This window comes from Microtus ochrogaster, chromosome 5 (genome assembly GCF_000317375.1).
Source record: "Microtus ochrogaster isolate Prairie Vole_2 chromosome 5, MicOch1.0, whole genome shotgun sequence".
In the NCBI taxonomy this organism is placed as follows: Eukaryota; Metazoa; Chordata; class Mammalia; order Rodentia; family Cricetidae; genus Microtus; species Microtus ochrogaster.
Window position 1 is genome coordinate 63,922,986 of NC_022012.1, and position 15,951 is coordinate 63,938,936.

General features: G+C 46.1%; 1 protein-coding gene across 1 annotated transcript in view; it reads right to left on the minus strand.

Annotated features, from left to right (window-relative positions):
• Lysmd2 (LysM domain containing 2) overlaps positions 1-11,785 on the minus strand; it is an 18,192-nt gene extending 6,407 nt beyond the window's left edge. The window contains exon 1 of the mRNA XM_005347616.2: positions 11,401-11,785. Coding sequence (XP_005347673.1) covers positions 11,401-11,673 — 273 coding nt within the window. The 5' untranslated portion in view covers positions 11,674-11,785. The remainder of the gene's footprint in view (positions 1-11,400) is intronic.
• Between the last annotated feature and the right edge of the window lie 4,166 nt (positions 11,786-15,951).

Below are 15,951 nucleotides of genomic sequence, written 5' to 3' on the forward strand. Positions count from 1 at the left end.
CACCATCACCATCCCCACCATCACCACCATCATCATCACTATCACCACCATCATCATCATCACCACAACCATCATCACCATCATCACCACCACCATCATCATCACCATCATCACCACCATCACCACCACCACCATCATCATCATCATCACCACACACCATCATCATCACTATCATCACCATCATCACCACCACCATCATCATCACCATCACCACCACCACCATCATCATCATCATCATCATCATCATCATCATCCTCATCACTATCATCACCATCATCACCACAACCATCATCACCATCACCACCACCATCATCACCACCATCTGTATATGTGAGACCAAATGTGTGACTGGGTTCCACTACATAACCTTGGAAATTATTGACCCAGGACTCACTATATAGATTAGACTGAGATTGAATCTACAGAGATCCCCTTGTCTTTACTTTCTGAATGCCTTAGAAATTATTAACCCAGGACTCACTATATAGATTAGACCATAGATTGAATCTACAGAGATCCCTTTGTCTTTACTTCCTGAATGCAAGAATTAAAGTGTGACCACCAAGCCCTGCCTTCTCCTTTCCTTAAAAAGAAAAAGAAATGTACAAAAAGAAAGATAAGTGGTAGTGGTCTGGTTTCTGGGAGATGGCAAAGGTGAAAAAGAGAGACCATGATGTGTCGGGGTATTTTAGAGAAAAAATTAAAATCTAAATATCCCAAGTACCTCTGGCTAACAAAGGGTCAGAGTTGAAAGAAATAACTTGAAAACTTTGCCCATGGAGACTGAGGTATATTCTAATCTACACACTTGTAGGTTCCCAATATCCATCTCCTCCCATCTCCCAAAGGCAGACTCCTCCAAAACAGCATGGGGCACAGGTGACTCAGTGCCACCCCTGCAATATCACAGTGCCCCAGCTTCGTGATACACTACTTCCATCCTAGAAAAATGGCATTTGCTGACTCTATTGGAGGCAATGTTTTCTCTCTCTCCTGCAGGAGGGAGCAGGGCTGGAGCCATATCCTGTCATCCTGCCACCAGGTGGAACCTGACATTGAGGCCACCTTGGAGGACAGCATATGGATCACAGCCTGAAGCTAGGGGATCTCAGACCTTTCATTTCCATGAGTAAAAAGAAACCCCATTTTTTATTTGGCTTTGGGTTTTGTTTGTTTTTATGTTGTTTGTTTGTTTAAAACAATTTTTCTTTTTCCTTCCTTTACTTTTTAAGTGTGTGTGTGTGTGTGTGTGTGTGTGTGTGTGTGTGTGTGTGTGCTCCACACACGCATGCAGGTGTTCAAAGAAGCCCCTGGAGCTGTAGTTACAGGTGTTTGTTAGCCACCTGATGTGTGTGACTTGAACTCAGGCCCTCTAGAAGAGCAGTACATGTTCTTAACAGGCCCAAAAAAACTTTTTTTTCTTTAGCCTAAATACACATTCAGGACTGAAGAGATGGCTCATTGGTTAAGAGCATAGACTGCTGATAAAGGAAGGTCATTGGTTGATTAAATAAAGAAGCTGCTTGCCCTGATAGGTTAGAACGTAGGTGGGAGGAGTGAACGGAGCAGAACGCTGGGAGGAAGAGGAAGTGAGCTCAGAGACTCGACAGCTCTCCTCTCGGGGGCAGACGCCTCAGAGAGACACGATGCTCCACTCTTGCGGGCAGAGGCGAGAGCTCTGCTCTCTGAGGCACACGCGATGAAGCTCCGACCCAGGATGGACGTAGGCTAGAATCTTCCTGGTAAGCCACCTTGTGGGCTACAGCAGATTATTAGAGATGGGCTAGTCCAGGTGCGAGAGTTAGCCTAGAAGAGGCTAGATAGAAATGGCCAAGCAGTGATTAAATGAATACAGTATCCGTGTAATTATTTCGGGCATAAGCTGGCCTTGTGGGCAGCGGGGTGCTGGGGAAGCAGCTCCGCCGCTCCTATTACAACAGACTGCTTTTCCAGAGGACCCCGCACTGACATGGCTGCTAACTCCAGTTCCAGAGGATCCAAAATAATCTTCTGGCTTCTGTGGACTCCGATATACATGGTGCTTGCACAAACACACAGATCAGTAAAACACAATATTCATAAAATTAAAATAGATTAAATTTCCAATTTAAAATTTAAATTAAAAAAATAATTTTTTAAATAAATAAATGCACACTTAGTACAGGAGATGGAAGGAAGGTAAGAATTCTCTCTCGTTAAAAGGTTTATTTTCTTTAAAGTAAGCATATATAAAGACAACATGGGGCTGGCTGGATAGCTCAGTGAGTTAAAAGAAGCACTTGCCAGGGAAACCTGGTGACCTGTATAAGAACCCTGGAACCCATGTAAAAGGGAGAAGGAGAGAATCGACTCCAGTGTTGTTCTCTGACCTCATGCAGGTGCTGTGGGATGTGCATCCATCACACACACAAATAATACTTATTATTATTACTATCAAAAATTAAATAAATTTTTTCCATGTAAACAAATCCACTTGGGTAACATAATATGTTATTGCTGACTAGTTTTAAAGACAGAACTAGCACATGACCCAGCTGTAGCACTCAGGTACAAACACAAAGAGATCAAGTCCAAACAGCAGAAATCCCTGCACAACCATGGTGAGTGCGGCAGTACCCACAACAGCCAAGCCACGCAACTGGTCTAAGTGGCCATCAACCCATGAATGGCTACGATAAAGAATGTGATGTTTACACAATGGCGTTTTATTCAGCCATAAGGAAAAACCAAATCACGTCCTTTGCAGGAAAACGTATGGAACCTGGAGCTCCTCACAGAAAGAGAAAGAAGCCACACTCAGAAAGACAAACACCCCATGTAGAATGAAGATTTGAACAACAACAAAAAAAAGACATGGAAACAGAAGAGGGGACAGAGGAGGCGGTAGGTGAGAACCGGGGACAGGAGAGGGGAAAGAGAGCGCAGTATGATCAAAGTGCACTGGATGAACGTATGAAAATGTCACATGACCAGCCGGGCGGTGGTGGCGCACGCCTTTAATCCCAGCACTTGGGAGGCAGAGGCAGGCGGATCTCTGTGAGTTCGAGACCAGCCTGGTCTACAGAGCTAGTTCCAGGACAGGCTCCAAAGCCACAGAGAAACCCTGTCTCCAAAAAACAAAAAAAAAAAAAAAACAAAAAAAACCCCGAACAAACAAACAAAAAAAAGAACTCCAGGCCAACACCTGCTGTATCTGCTTAAAAAACCTGGTCTACAAGAGCTAGTTCCAGGACAGGCTCCAAAGCCACAGAGAAACCCTGTCTCAAAAAACCAAAAAAAAAAAAAAAAAAAAAAAAAGAAAATGTCACATGACACCCATTGTTTTGTACCATTAAAATGAGATAAAAGGAAAAGGGTATTCAAAAAGTAATGATTTTGCGTGTCTTCTTGAGAAGCGACAGCTTGCAGAACAGCACTGTCTCCAGACACTGCTACCTCATGTCAAAGGGTGGGGTCAGCCACGCGAAGAGCACAGCTAAGCTGCCAAGCAGGGAAACTGTGGCACAGTTGGGGAACAATAAGCTTCCAGCCACATAAAGAAATAGGAATTCATCACTCCCTGCCTTTCAGCTAAGATCCAGTGTCAAAGCTGAAGTTTATTTTGAATTTGCTAAGAAGCCCTTGACAGGCGTGGTGACACAAAGCCATAATCTCAGTGCTGAGAGACCCAGGGAGGAGGAACCCTGCAACTTCAAAGCTACACACACAGAGAGGCTGAGGCTAGCCTACGATACACAGTGAAACTCTGTCTCAAACAAAAGTAAGAGTAGGGTGGGTGGGGGAGGGTGTAGTTCAGTAGGTAGAGTTTTTATTAGCATGTTTGAAGTCCTAAATTCAATATCCAGCTGATGTGGGAGTGTCATATATCAATCTGTTGCTTTCATTGGTTAATTAATAAAGAAACTGCCTAGGCCCATTTGATAGGCCAACCCTTAGGTGGGTGGAGTAAACAGAACAGAATGTTGGGAGAGAGAAGCTGAGTCAGTGAGTCGCCATGATTCTCCCACTCCAGGCAGACGCAAGTTAAGATCATTCCTGGTAAGCCAGCTCGTGGGCTACAGTAGATTATTAGAAATGGTTTAGATCAATATGCGAGAGCTAGCCTAGAAGAGGCTAGATAGAAATGGGCCAAGCGGTGTTTAAAAGAATACAGTTTCTGTGTAATTATTTCGGGTAAAGCTAGCTGTGGGGGTGGCCGGGTGCCGGGGACGCAGCCCGCCGCTCCTACTTCACCATCCAGCAATGTTTCTACTAGGCACGATAGCACATGTCTGTAATCCCATGACATGTGTATCTGTAACCTCAGCACTTGGAAGCTCAAGTTCACACCAGCTTGATAAAGCACAGTTGAGTTTGAGGCTAACCTGGAATACATGAAACCCTGCTTCAAAAAACCCAACAAAACCAAACATAAAGGTAGCTCCTAAGAACGAAAGAGAGGAGAGGTGAGGCCTAATTATAGTTAAAAGCCTCTAGGTCACAAAAATCAACCACTCGGGAGCTGTGGGAGACACGCACAGTGGCCAACTAGCAACTGAGCGAGCCAGGCCACAGAGGACTTTTTTTTTTTTTTTTATGTTGTGAGGAATGCTTTCTATTTCCATCTTGAACACAGGTTTGGAAATTTCACCTCACAAGAAAGTAAGACAGCTCATGACCCATCCAAGGAAGAGCTGGGAATCTCGTTTCCACAGGCCTCTGCTTCTCCTCACAGCCAGTCAATCCTGAGAACAGAAAGGGTGACCTTTCAAAGTGAAACAGAATGAGTTTCTGTTTCTCGGAATGGGAGGTTTAGCAATCAAACATTCGCATTCTCTCTTAGCCAGGCGTGAGCACGATGACCCAGTGAACCCAGCCTAGCACCTGGTGGCTAAGAAATAGACTGGAGAAGCCAAGCAAGAACCCTCAGGGCAAAATAAAGCCAAACACAGGCAGCCATCTGTAGGGTTAAGCCAGCCCCCTTTAGGGGGCGGGTTTTGCCTCAGGCGATTGTGGACTGTTAAATCGAGTGCTCGGAGGCTGCATGCTCCCCTTTTCTTTCCTACCTCCTGGGCTACGCGGGAACCTAGGTTCTGTAAGTTTACCATTAAAGTTGTAAATATTCCTTTATATCTGCATTGCAATTATTTTACGCCGATACAGCCATCGCTGGACCAACTGTCCTGTGAATCCATTTTGTGAAGGGGAATTTACATTGGAGAGAATTCACAAGACTTAGCCCCAAAAGTTAGCTCTCCATAGTGGCTGCTGGATTTGGCTTGCAGAATAATCTCATTTACATATACAATATTATTTTGTCATTATTTTTACAGAAAACAGACAGAAATAGCAAATTATTATTTCTGATGTGCCCTAAATCCGTAATGTGTTCCATTCCGGGTGTTAGTGGTAATCAGACCCTTCCCATCACCATATGCTCATGGGGGCAAAGGTGGCTTGTTTTTCCTTCCACATTCCCAAAAGAGTATACTATATCCACTTACAGGAAATGCCCCCCATAGGTAAGTATATGTCAGAAGGGGGCTAGAGAGATGGTTCAGCGGTTAAGAGCACTGCCGGCTCTTCCAAAGGTCCTGAGTTCAATTCCCAGCAACCACATGGTGGCTCACAACCATCTGTATGAGATCTGGTGCCCACTTGAGGAAAAGACCTGGTCAGTTGTCCTCATCAACTTAGACCATGAAACCCAATGTGGGCACATTCAACAGAACCACCACATATGGGCTGCCTATGCATGCTTCAGCATTGTCAGGCGTACATTTCATTTCATATTATCTATCCATCTCCTAGAATCGGAGAATATTGAGTAGGTGAAATGGCTCTAGAGCTATCTTCGGGGTGGAGGGGACTTTCTGAAATTGAACAATGACAACGACTTCACAATTGTAAACTTACTAAACATCACTGAATTGCACACTTAAGGCAGGGTGAATCGTGTGGTCTGTAATTATACCTCGGTGACATGTTTGAGGGGGAAAATACATGAAAAACGATTAAAACCCCCAATCACACGTTACCTTGCCCTCCCTTTCACTCTAGGCGGCAATGTGACAGTCAACAACCTCCACCAAACGGTTAAGCCCAGGCCTTGTCTCCAGAACAGGAAGATCACACACTTTCTCCAGGCAGGTAACTTGTATGTGGGGAAGTACAGAGCAACTCCGCTTAGAGCTAAATGGACAAGATGACCTGGGGCTAAATCTGGCTGAATCTCTGAATCTAGGCACTGTGGCCTATTAAGGCAGCACTCAGGTGGTAGAAGCAGGAAGCTCAGTTTACACATGTCCCGGATACAGAGTGAGTTCTGGGAGATATGCAAACAGATCTCCCTCCCTGCCTCCGTTCCTAATTGTTGTTTCTACTGTCCTCTAGTTTTCCCAACATTTCTAAATAAAACTATTCTTAAGTGGTAACTTAGAGCTCTGACCAATTTCCCCCAGAGGCTTAGCTACAACAGGGAGGGGCCAGGATGCTGGCAGGAAAAAAAAAAAAAAACAACAATAGCTCAAGAACCAGAGCGAAGGAAGGGGCTGAAAATCTTAAGTATACAAACATAGCCAGGGACATTCCAGCACAAGCAAGTTTACTCTGTCTGAGGTTTAAACAGCAGCTAATGGTTTTCTCAACCAGACCCAAATGGTTTCAGTTTCCCAGAACGACGTCCTCAAAGGCTACTAGAGATGCCCAACTTGTGTGTAACTGAGTGTTAACTCACTACTGGAGGAGGCGAGAGCACACGCCAGCAACTACAGCCTGGAGACAGCACTGCTCCTTCTTGTGGGATGGTGGCAGGGGGATCAGGAGTTCAAGGCCAGTGTGGGCTATCGAGTGATTTCAAGGATAGCTTAGTCTACCTGAAATCCTGTCTCAAAAGAAGCAAAAAAGGAGGGTCTACAAGATGGCTCAGTCGTTAAAGGCACTTGCCACAAAGTAAAACGACCTGAAATGGATCTCTGGGACCCACATGATGGAAAGAGAGAACTGACTCCTGTAAATTGAACTCTGACCGCCTCTCTCACACCAAGGTGCCTATCATATCTCTCCCCCACCCAAAGGAGTAAATGTCATTTTTAAAAAGTTTTATGTTTATTTTTTATGTGTATTGCCTGTGTGTGTGTGTGTGTGTGTGTGTGTGTGTGTGTGTGTGTGTGTGTGTACCATGTATATGCCTGGTGCCCAGGGAGGTCAGAAGAAGGTGTCTAGATCCCCTAGAACTAAATAGAGATGGTTGGGTTTTTTTATTTTTTATGATTTATTTAATGTGCATTTCTGTGAAGGTGTCAAATCACCTGCAACTGGATCTTCAGACAGTTGTGAGCTGCCATGTGGGTGCTGGGAATTGAACCCAGGTCCTTTTGGAAGGGCAGTCCAGTGCTCTTAACCACTGAGCCATCTCTCCAGCCCCCTAGAGATGGTTGTGAATCACCATCTGGGCACTGAGACCAAGCTCAGGGCCTCCGCAAGAACAAGAGTGCTCAACCACCGGGCCATCTGTCCAGCCCCGCTTTAATCCATTCTTGCAGTTCACATCTCCAGCAGGCTGTTGTCCTCACTTAGTCCCAACCCAGGATCCTACCCTCCAGAGTCTGCTTAACTCCTTGGCCTACCATCTCATCCCAGTCCGACTTTCTGAGGATTGGGTGCATGCATGTAGAGGACCCATCAGGTGCCAGAAAGAGAGACCATTTGATCGTGCAGCCCTGTGTCTAACACAGGCCTCAAATAACCCAGGCTCAATACAAGTAAAGGAAGAAATAACCAGTATGAGTTAGTGACTCCATGAAGAAATGCCGTATTTTCTAACTCACTGGAGGAAGAACTGAGCCTAATTCACCTGGTTCAAATCTTGAACCGAATTCTTCTTTCTTATATAGAGGCCTCCTGGGTCTCCAGGCAAATGTCTAGGTCAGGTATACTCAAGAGAAACAGTAAACAAATAAGAAGATCATGCACACAGGTCCATCTCTTTGACATTATGACTGATGCTGCATCAATAGAAGTTCATACTCAAGAACCATACAATCAAGTTTCCAAAAAACAAATCCATAAAGTTTTAAGCAAGTTAATAATTTTACATTAAGTGGCATTCATAGCTGGTTTGCGTGTGGCCCTGTGCTACAGTTTAGACACACTTGACACTCTATCAACAGATCACCCAGAACCTAGCCACTCACTACATCCTCCTGTCTTCACTGCTTTGCTCCAAATTACTGCTCTAGTTCATCTGCATCACTACAAAAGCCTTCGTCCTATCTGGTCTCTCCTTGGTCCTGGTCCAGATAGTCTAATGTCCTTTACAGTCAGGCCTGGTGGACATACCAGCACTCCAGAGGCTGAGGCAAAATTACAAATATAAGGTCAGACTGGGATTATACAGGGAAACCTTGTCTCCAAACAAAACCTACCTGTGTTGGTTAGTGTTGTGTCAGCTTGACACAAGCTAAAGTCATTGGGAAAAGGGACTATCAGTTGAGAAAATGTCTCATATAAAGTTGACCTATAGGAGCTGGGCAGTGATGGCATATGCCTTTAATGCCAGCACCCAGGAGGCAGAGGCAGGGGGATCTCTGAGTTCAAGACCAGCCTGGTCTAGAGAGTGAGTTCCAGGACAGCAAGTACTACACAGAGAGACTTTGTCTCAGAAAACCAAAATTAAATAAATTAAATAAGAATAACACTTGGGGCCTGTAGAGATGGCTCAGAGTTTAAGAGTACTTGTTGCTCATCCATAGGTCCTGAGTTCAAATCCCAGCAACCACATGGTGACTCACAACCATCTGTAATGAGATCCGGTGCCATCTTCTGGCCTTCAGGCATACATGCAGACAGAACACTGTATACATAATAAATAAATAAATAAATAAATAAATAAATAAATAAATAAATCTTAAAAAAAAAACACTTGGCCATTATGGAAAGGGTTCTGTTGTTGGTTTGGCTAATGGTTTTATTGTTCATGTAGTCTTATTATGCAGTGCTTGGTACTCCATGTGTAGCCCAGGCTGACCAGGAACCCCTGAAACCTTCTGGCCTCAGCCTCCCCATGGGCTACTACTGGTCTTGTGGGTGTGTACCAATATACCCAGCTTAAGATAAATATAATCACTTTCCCTGGTTCTATGTAACCAGTAGAAGCATCTCCAAAACAGTTTCATCAGCTCGAATTCAGGGTTCAAAGTTAGGAGAGACTAAAAGAGCCAGGCGGGTGATGATGCACACCTTTAATGCCACTACTCTTTAATGGAGGCAGAGGCAGGGGGATCTCTGTGAGTTTGAGGCCAGCCTGGTCTACAGAGCAAGTTCCGGGAAAGTCAGGACTACACAGAGGAACCCTCTCTCAGGAAGAAAAAAAAAAGAATTAAAAAAAGAAAACCAGGTGAATTTTCTTTAAGAGAGCACCTAGCAATGTATAGATGACAGTAGGAGAGTCGGTGTCTGATGATGCTAACTAACCTTCAATGCACAGCACAGCCTCCTGAAACACAAATCTTCCCCACAGAGCTTAGCGTGGTGATGTACACCTATACCCTAGCAGGAAGACTATGAGTTCAAGGTCATCCTCACCTACAGAAGGAGTTAGAGGCTGACCTGGGCTACATGAGACCCTGACTTGAAAATTAATTAATTAACTAATTAATTAATATAAAAAACATATTAACAATAGTGCTGAGGTTGAGAGATCATGTAATATACAACCATAGGTGGAGTACCTAATTCATTATACCTGACCCTAATACATTAGAATCGGAAGTTGGGGGTGGAGAGACACCAGCAGTCAGGAACACTGGCTGCTCCACCCTGGACCAGGCTTGTATTCCCTGCACCCACGAGGTGACAACAGGTTGTAACTCCAGTACCAAGGGGATCCAAGGCCCTCTTCTGGCCTCCACAGGCACCAGGAAGCATGTGGTACACAGACACACAGCAGGCAAAACACCACTGCACATAAAATAAATAACATTTTAAAAAATAGAAAATCAGAAGCCTTTATAAAAGTCATGAAAATCTGCTTTATACTTTAATGGGAAAGGGTGATAAGGCTAAAAGTAACAGGACGTACATCAGACAAACCACAGGTTAGAAGGTATTTGAACAAAGCAGGTGCTGAGCAGATGCAAGCAATTCAAGAAGACCATAGGTCACAGAAAAATTGTCATGGCAGAGACTGCTCTTCCAGAGAACCAGGGTTCAGTTCCCAGTGCACACACATGATAGCTTACAAGGCTCTGTAACTCCATTTCCAGGGTATCTGACACCCTCTTCTGGCCTCCGTGGGCACCAGGCACACGGATGGTGCACATACATACTTGCAGGCAAAACACACACATAAAAATCAAAAGTCATTTTCCTAAAATTGAAAACAAGCAAATATGGTGCCTGGCACACAGCGGGTACCAGCAAGGAGCAGCCACTGAGATTTCTCAGTTCTGCTTTTCGTTGGCTCTGACCCTAACCAGACCCCGAGGATGTGCATGAAGGCAGCTGGTCATGTATAATCACATTAGAACTGCCGAGAGGGGTCTCGAAAAGGGGTGCCCATGCTCTCAGAACGCTTAAATGACAGAAAAAAACTTGCTGGCAAACAAACACCTGGTTAAATATGCAAAATAGGTTACGCTGAAGATGCAGATAAGATCATCTTTCTTCCGATTGCTGCCCACGAAGCTTCAGGGAAGAGCACTGAAAACGGATACTGGGCTCCAATGTAAAAAGGCTATCACACAGCTCACAGTTAATTATAAGTAATTTTAATGAAACAATTTGTTCCCTCAGGTTTCCATGATCTTCCCTGAGGTGTAATGCAATATACCCAAGACGCAAACCCTTATAAATTTGTAAAACACAGCTCTCTAGCTCACCTAGACCTCAGTTCCTGGCTCAGTTTAGCGACAGGTGTCACGTTCAGGGTTGCCAGTGAGCCCAGGAGCTGTAATTTCACTTCTAAATAAAGCAGCAGAATCGATAGAACCAGAACCATCCCTGGGAAGAACTGTACATCCTGGCTCATCACAGCTTGTTTACATAGCGCAGAATTCGCATCGGTCTGGCTTTGAGTAAATAGGTAGCGAGTTCCGGGTAGCAAAACGGGTAAAGGTGGCTGTGGGTGATGACAAAAACGCGGGCCTCTTTATTGTTTCTCACATGCTAGACACGGTCTGAGACTAGCAAAGCACGGGGAACGCTGTGCACTAGCTGGTCGGGAAGCCCTGGCGGCCGCCCCTATCAGCAGCAGCAGCAGCAGCAGTTAGCAGCAGCTTAGACTCCCATTGCAGTTGCGGCAGCGCGCGCCGGGATGCGGCGCGGAGACGCACGGCCTGCACCCCACCCTCCGTTCCTGTCCCCGTCCCCGACCCCGCCTGGAGGCCGCAGGCCCTGGCCGCGGAGGCTCGCTCTGCTCACCGTGACTCCGTACTTGAGCGCGATGCCCTGCAGCGTGTCTCCAGCGCTGACCCGGTGCTCCACATGGCGCTCGATGATGCCGGCGACCAGCGGCGCCCGCACGCTGGCCGTGCTGCCGTACGAGCGGGTCTTGGTGCGGGCCAGGCTCAGCGATAGCTCGGCCTCGTCGGGCTCGGAGCCGGAGCGAGAGCGGGGCGGCGGGGAGGGTGCCGAGGGCCGGTGCGCACGGGGGCCGCCTTCCCGCTGGGCCGGCGCAGGCGAGAGATCCGCCATGGGTCCTGCCAAGGCCGCCGGGGCGCCGAGCTCGCCAAGGGGGCGGCGCCTCCTCCTCCGCCTCTTCCTCCTCGCTGGGGCTGCTGGCTGGCCGTGCCGCGGGGGCGGCAGGCGCGAGGCCGAGCTGGGAGCTGCGGGACCCGCATGGCGAGCTTCGCTCTCTGAGGCCGTGCGCCCGGGAGGAGAAAAGGAACCGAGGTCTCGCCGCAGTGTGCGGGTCCTGCGGGACAAGGCCCTGCGGAAGCGGGAAGGCGCTGAGGCCTGTGGGCAGAGGGAGCCCCATTAAGGTGTCCTAGAACCTCAGGTGCAGAACCGTGCAGACTAGAAAGAACCCGACTACAGCCTTTGCTGGCCATCGTAGACCCCCACCAAGCTTTGCTTGTTCTACTGATTCTGCAGTCAGGCCAGCTTGCTCAGTGGTACCTACTTTATGACATCAAAGTCTTGGTGGGAGGAAACCATAAGATCACTGAACAAAGCTTCTACAGGTCCCTCTCCACCCTGGGGGTTACAATTCTTTTGACACCCTCCCAACACACACACACACACACACACACACACACACACACACACGTTGGCACTAGGGGTTGATCCCAGTCTTGTGCGGGCTAAGCAAGTTCTATCACTGACCTATGATGCCCACATACACCAATTCTTTCTATTTAGTTCTTAGGCCAGCTGGGTAGCCGCTAACTAACCGCAGCCCCCCCCCCATTTGTTTGAGGTTCATTCTTTGCTGACCAGTGCCAGTTTTAGGCCTCGGGTGTCTTGAGAATCTGTAGCAATAGTTCATTTTCCTGGCACAGTGCTTGCAATTTGCTATGTGTGTCTCTATTACCAACTTCCTCTTGGACACCCTGAAATCATTACTCCCCTGATGTTACCATTAAACCACCTAAGTCTCTTGTCTACTCTCCCCATCTCAGCCCCCTCTCCTCAACGCTGGCTCCGGAAGGCTTGTGCAGAATGGAGTTAACTGGAATCTTCTGCCCTGACTTTTGAGAGAAACACCTAAATCCCCCCCCAAACACAGACACACACCCATCACCCCAGGTAAATGAGGAGAGTGGGGTTTCATTGGTTGTCTAAAGTTTTGCAATGTTGCTGTGCTGACAGAAGCAAGAGAAAACTCGGGACAAGAGAGAAGACAGAAGAGGAGAGCAGTGGTTCCGGTATCACAGCTGGAAGCTTCTTCAGTTGCTGCTGAAGATAACAGCATCAGTATAAACCCGCACTAGCACCCATGTCAGTTGGTTTTACTTTTAGCATCTACCCCATCTACAATTCATCCTCAACAGGGCCATTTGAGCTCCTCCTTCCCACCTTCATGCTTTGCATATATGGCTCCCTCCATTAGTAACAATATTCTCTCAATAGCCTGTCTACTGTTCCTTTCATTGTTCATTTTTTTTAGATGTGTGTGTGTGTTCAATGTGCATTTAGGGGATTGTGGAGGCCAGAAAAGGCTGTCATGCCCTGGAGCTGGGATTGCAGGTGGTTGTGAGCTGCCCAATGTAGGTGCTGAGAACCAAGTATCTTCTGGATGAACAACATTCCCTCTTAGCTGCTGAACCATCTCTCCAGTCAGATTAGTTTGTTTTTGAGAAAAGGTTTCATATAGACCAGGCTGGCCTGGATCCCTTGGGTCTCCTGCCTCCACTTCGTATGTACTGGAATCACATGTATGTATGTATCATCACATGTATCGTCACAAATGGTTTGTGTAGTGCTGTGGCTTGAACCCAGGCAAGCGCTCGAGCAAATGAGCTACATCTCCAGCCCCAGCATTTGGGGGTTTTCCTGAGACAAGGTTTTCCATTATTTTCAGGACTGGCCCATGTAGGCCAGGCTAGCCTTAAACTCAAAATTCTTGTGTCTCAGCCTCCGAAGTACTGAGATTACAGGAATGTCTCACCGCACCCCCATTTGTTTGTGTTTGTTACCTGAGTTTCATTATGTTGCCAAAGCAACATATATATCTCTGCTATAAAAACAAAGACCACAGTCTAGAGTTCCTGAACTCAAAAGACCCTCCAAGCTCAGGCACAGTAAATGCTGGGATCCACCGTGCCTAGATTTCTTAAATCTTTAAGGTCCTGTTTCAAACAGTACATTTTCAGTGCTCTTAGACGGCATAGATGCTAGCATCAAATGATACCTTCTCCATGGAATATTTTTTTTTCTGATTGTTCCCCAGTTGTCCGTAGCCCTAGCCTGCCCAGCTGTTATTGTTTCCCCTCTGAACCTCCAGGGTGGGTTGTACATCTTGTTCGGTTTAAACTCCCCGTGTTTTGTTTGAAACATCTGTGTATTTCCCTTATCTCCTCTACCAGATGCATGCTCCTAGGGGGCATAAATGGTTCTTCCCTTGTTTTGTTTGTTGGTTTGTTTGTTTTTAAAGCTCAAGCAATGCCTACTTCAGTAGAATAAAAAATATACATTACATATAGCTGAGATGCAGTAGAAAACACCAAGGTCCGGACTGGCTTAGCATGCACTCCCTGCTATGATATATCTCTGCTGTAAAAACAAAGACCACAGGGCCCATTGAGTGCAGACTGAGGCCTCTGGCAGTGTAAATGAAAGTTAACTATCCATGTGTCAGGCTGTAACCTCAGACATTTTGTCCTGGTGACAGGAAGATGACCAACAAACAGGCAGTTCTGAAATAACTACAAGCCACACCGATGATAGCCACAGTAGAACTGTTCAAACCAGTAAGAGTTCATCAAGATTCGCGTCGATGTGCTGGGTGCCGTGGTGCACTCCTCAACCAAGCACTTAGAAGGCAGAAGCAAGAACAGTGCTTTGAGTCTGAAGCCAGACTGGTCTATGAAGCAAGTTCCAGATGTCTATCAACTGTATAGTGAGAGGGACTCTGTGTCAATAATACAAAATCAGTAATAATAAAATCTTTTCAGAAGATTTGGCTTAATGGTGTGTTCTAAAGTTATTTTGTTAGTGTTTGTCTTAGTTCACTGGGATTGTGTCGACAAAAGAGGATATACCGCAGAGTTTATGAACAACAGGAGTTTGCTCTTCACAATTGCAGGACTTACTACCGAGATGGGGGCCGAAGAAAAGCCAGTGTCTGGTGAGCCTGTGTCCTTGTTCACAGACGGTGCCTTCATGCTGTATTCTTACATGGTGGAAAGTGACAATGTGTAGCCCTGTGTCTGTTTTATAAGGACGCTGACCCATTCATGAGGGTTTGTTCTTTCAAACCAATCACCCACAAAAGGCTCTTCTTGCCTTTTCCTTGGCCAGGAAGGTTAGTTAGGATTTCAACATACAAACTGGTGGGGGGGGGGGGTGGCAAAATACACACACAAGACAAGCTATGCTGTGTTCCTGATGGAGGAATGTCATAAAAACGTCAAGACTCTATAATTAGCCTCTAAATTCTCTGCAATAGAGATTGTCATCCCAACAGGGGTTTTAGAGGAACATGACAGGCTAGTTCTAAAGTGATCTGAATGGCTGGGATACCTTTTCCCTTCAGAGCCCACACAGGAGAAACCTCTCCTCTCAGAGCTACAACACACTGCACAAGGCTAGCGACCTGAGTTCTTTCCCCAGAGACCACATACAGGGAAAAGGAAAGAATCAACTCCAAAAATCTGGCCTCTGGCCTCTACATGTGTGCAATGGCACTGGTGTGCTATAGACATGCACCTCATGTACACACACATTCGCACGCACATGTGTGTGCATCCACCCACCCACACACAGTCTTGCGGCTCATTCTCTCTCACTGTCTAACAATGTTTTGTTGTTTATCTGTTCGCTGACTGTTACCTTTTGCTTTCAATTTTTGACAGCTGTACACTCCTAGGTACAGCTTGATGTGTGATGACAAATTTGAACTAGACCTGTGATAAGGCTATGTTTGGCTCGGTGAGAAACTGACTACTAACTTCTGGAGAGTCAGTGCCGGCGTTTTGCATCCTCAGCTGCATTGACAGTTGGGGCAGCCCCTGTTTAGAATTTTAGCCTGAACTTGGAAAAAAATCCTCTTGCTTCTGACCCCACCCTACCCCAACCTCTCCATCTATGCCCAGTTCCTCCACTGCTCTTTTTTTAACTTATCACATCAGCTAGCACCGTGATTTTGATTAGGAATGTTGGGAGAGGCCATCCTGCCTTGTTTATGCAGCTAGGGGAAAACATAATTTCTCACCATTGTGTTATGTTAGCTGTGGAGCTGTTATTTTTTAATAGGCTCTTTTTTTTTTTTTTTTTTTTTTTTTTTTTTTTTTTTTTTTTTTTTTTTTTTTT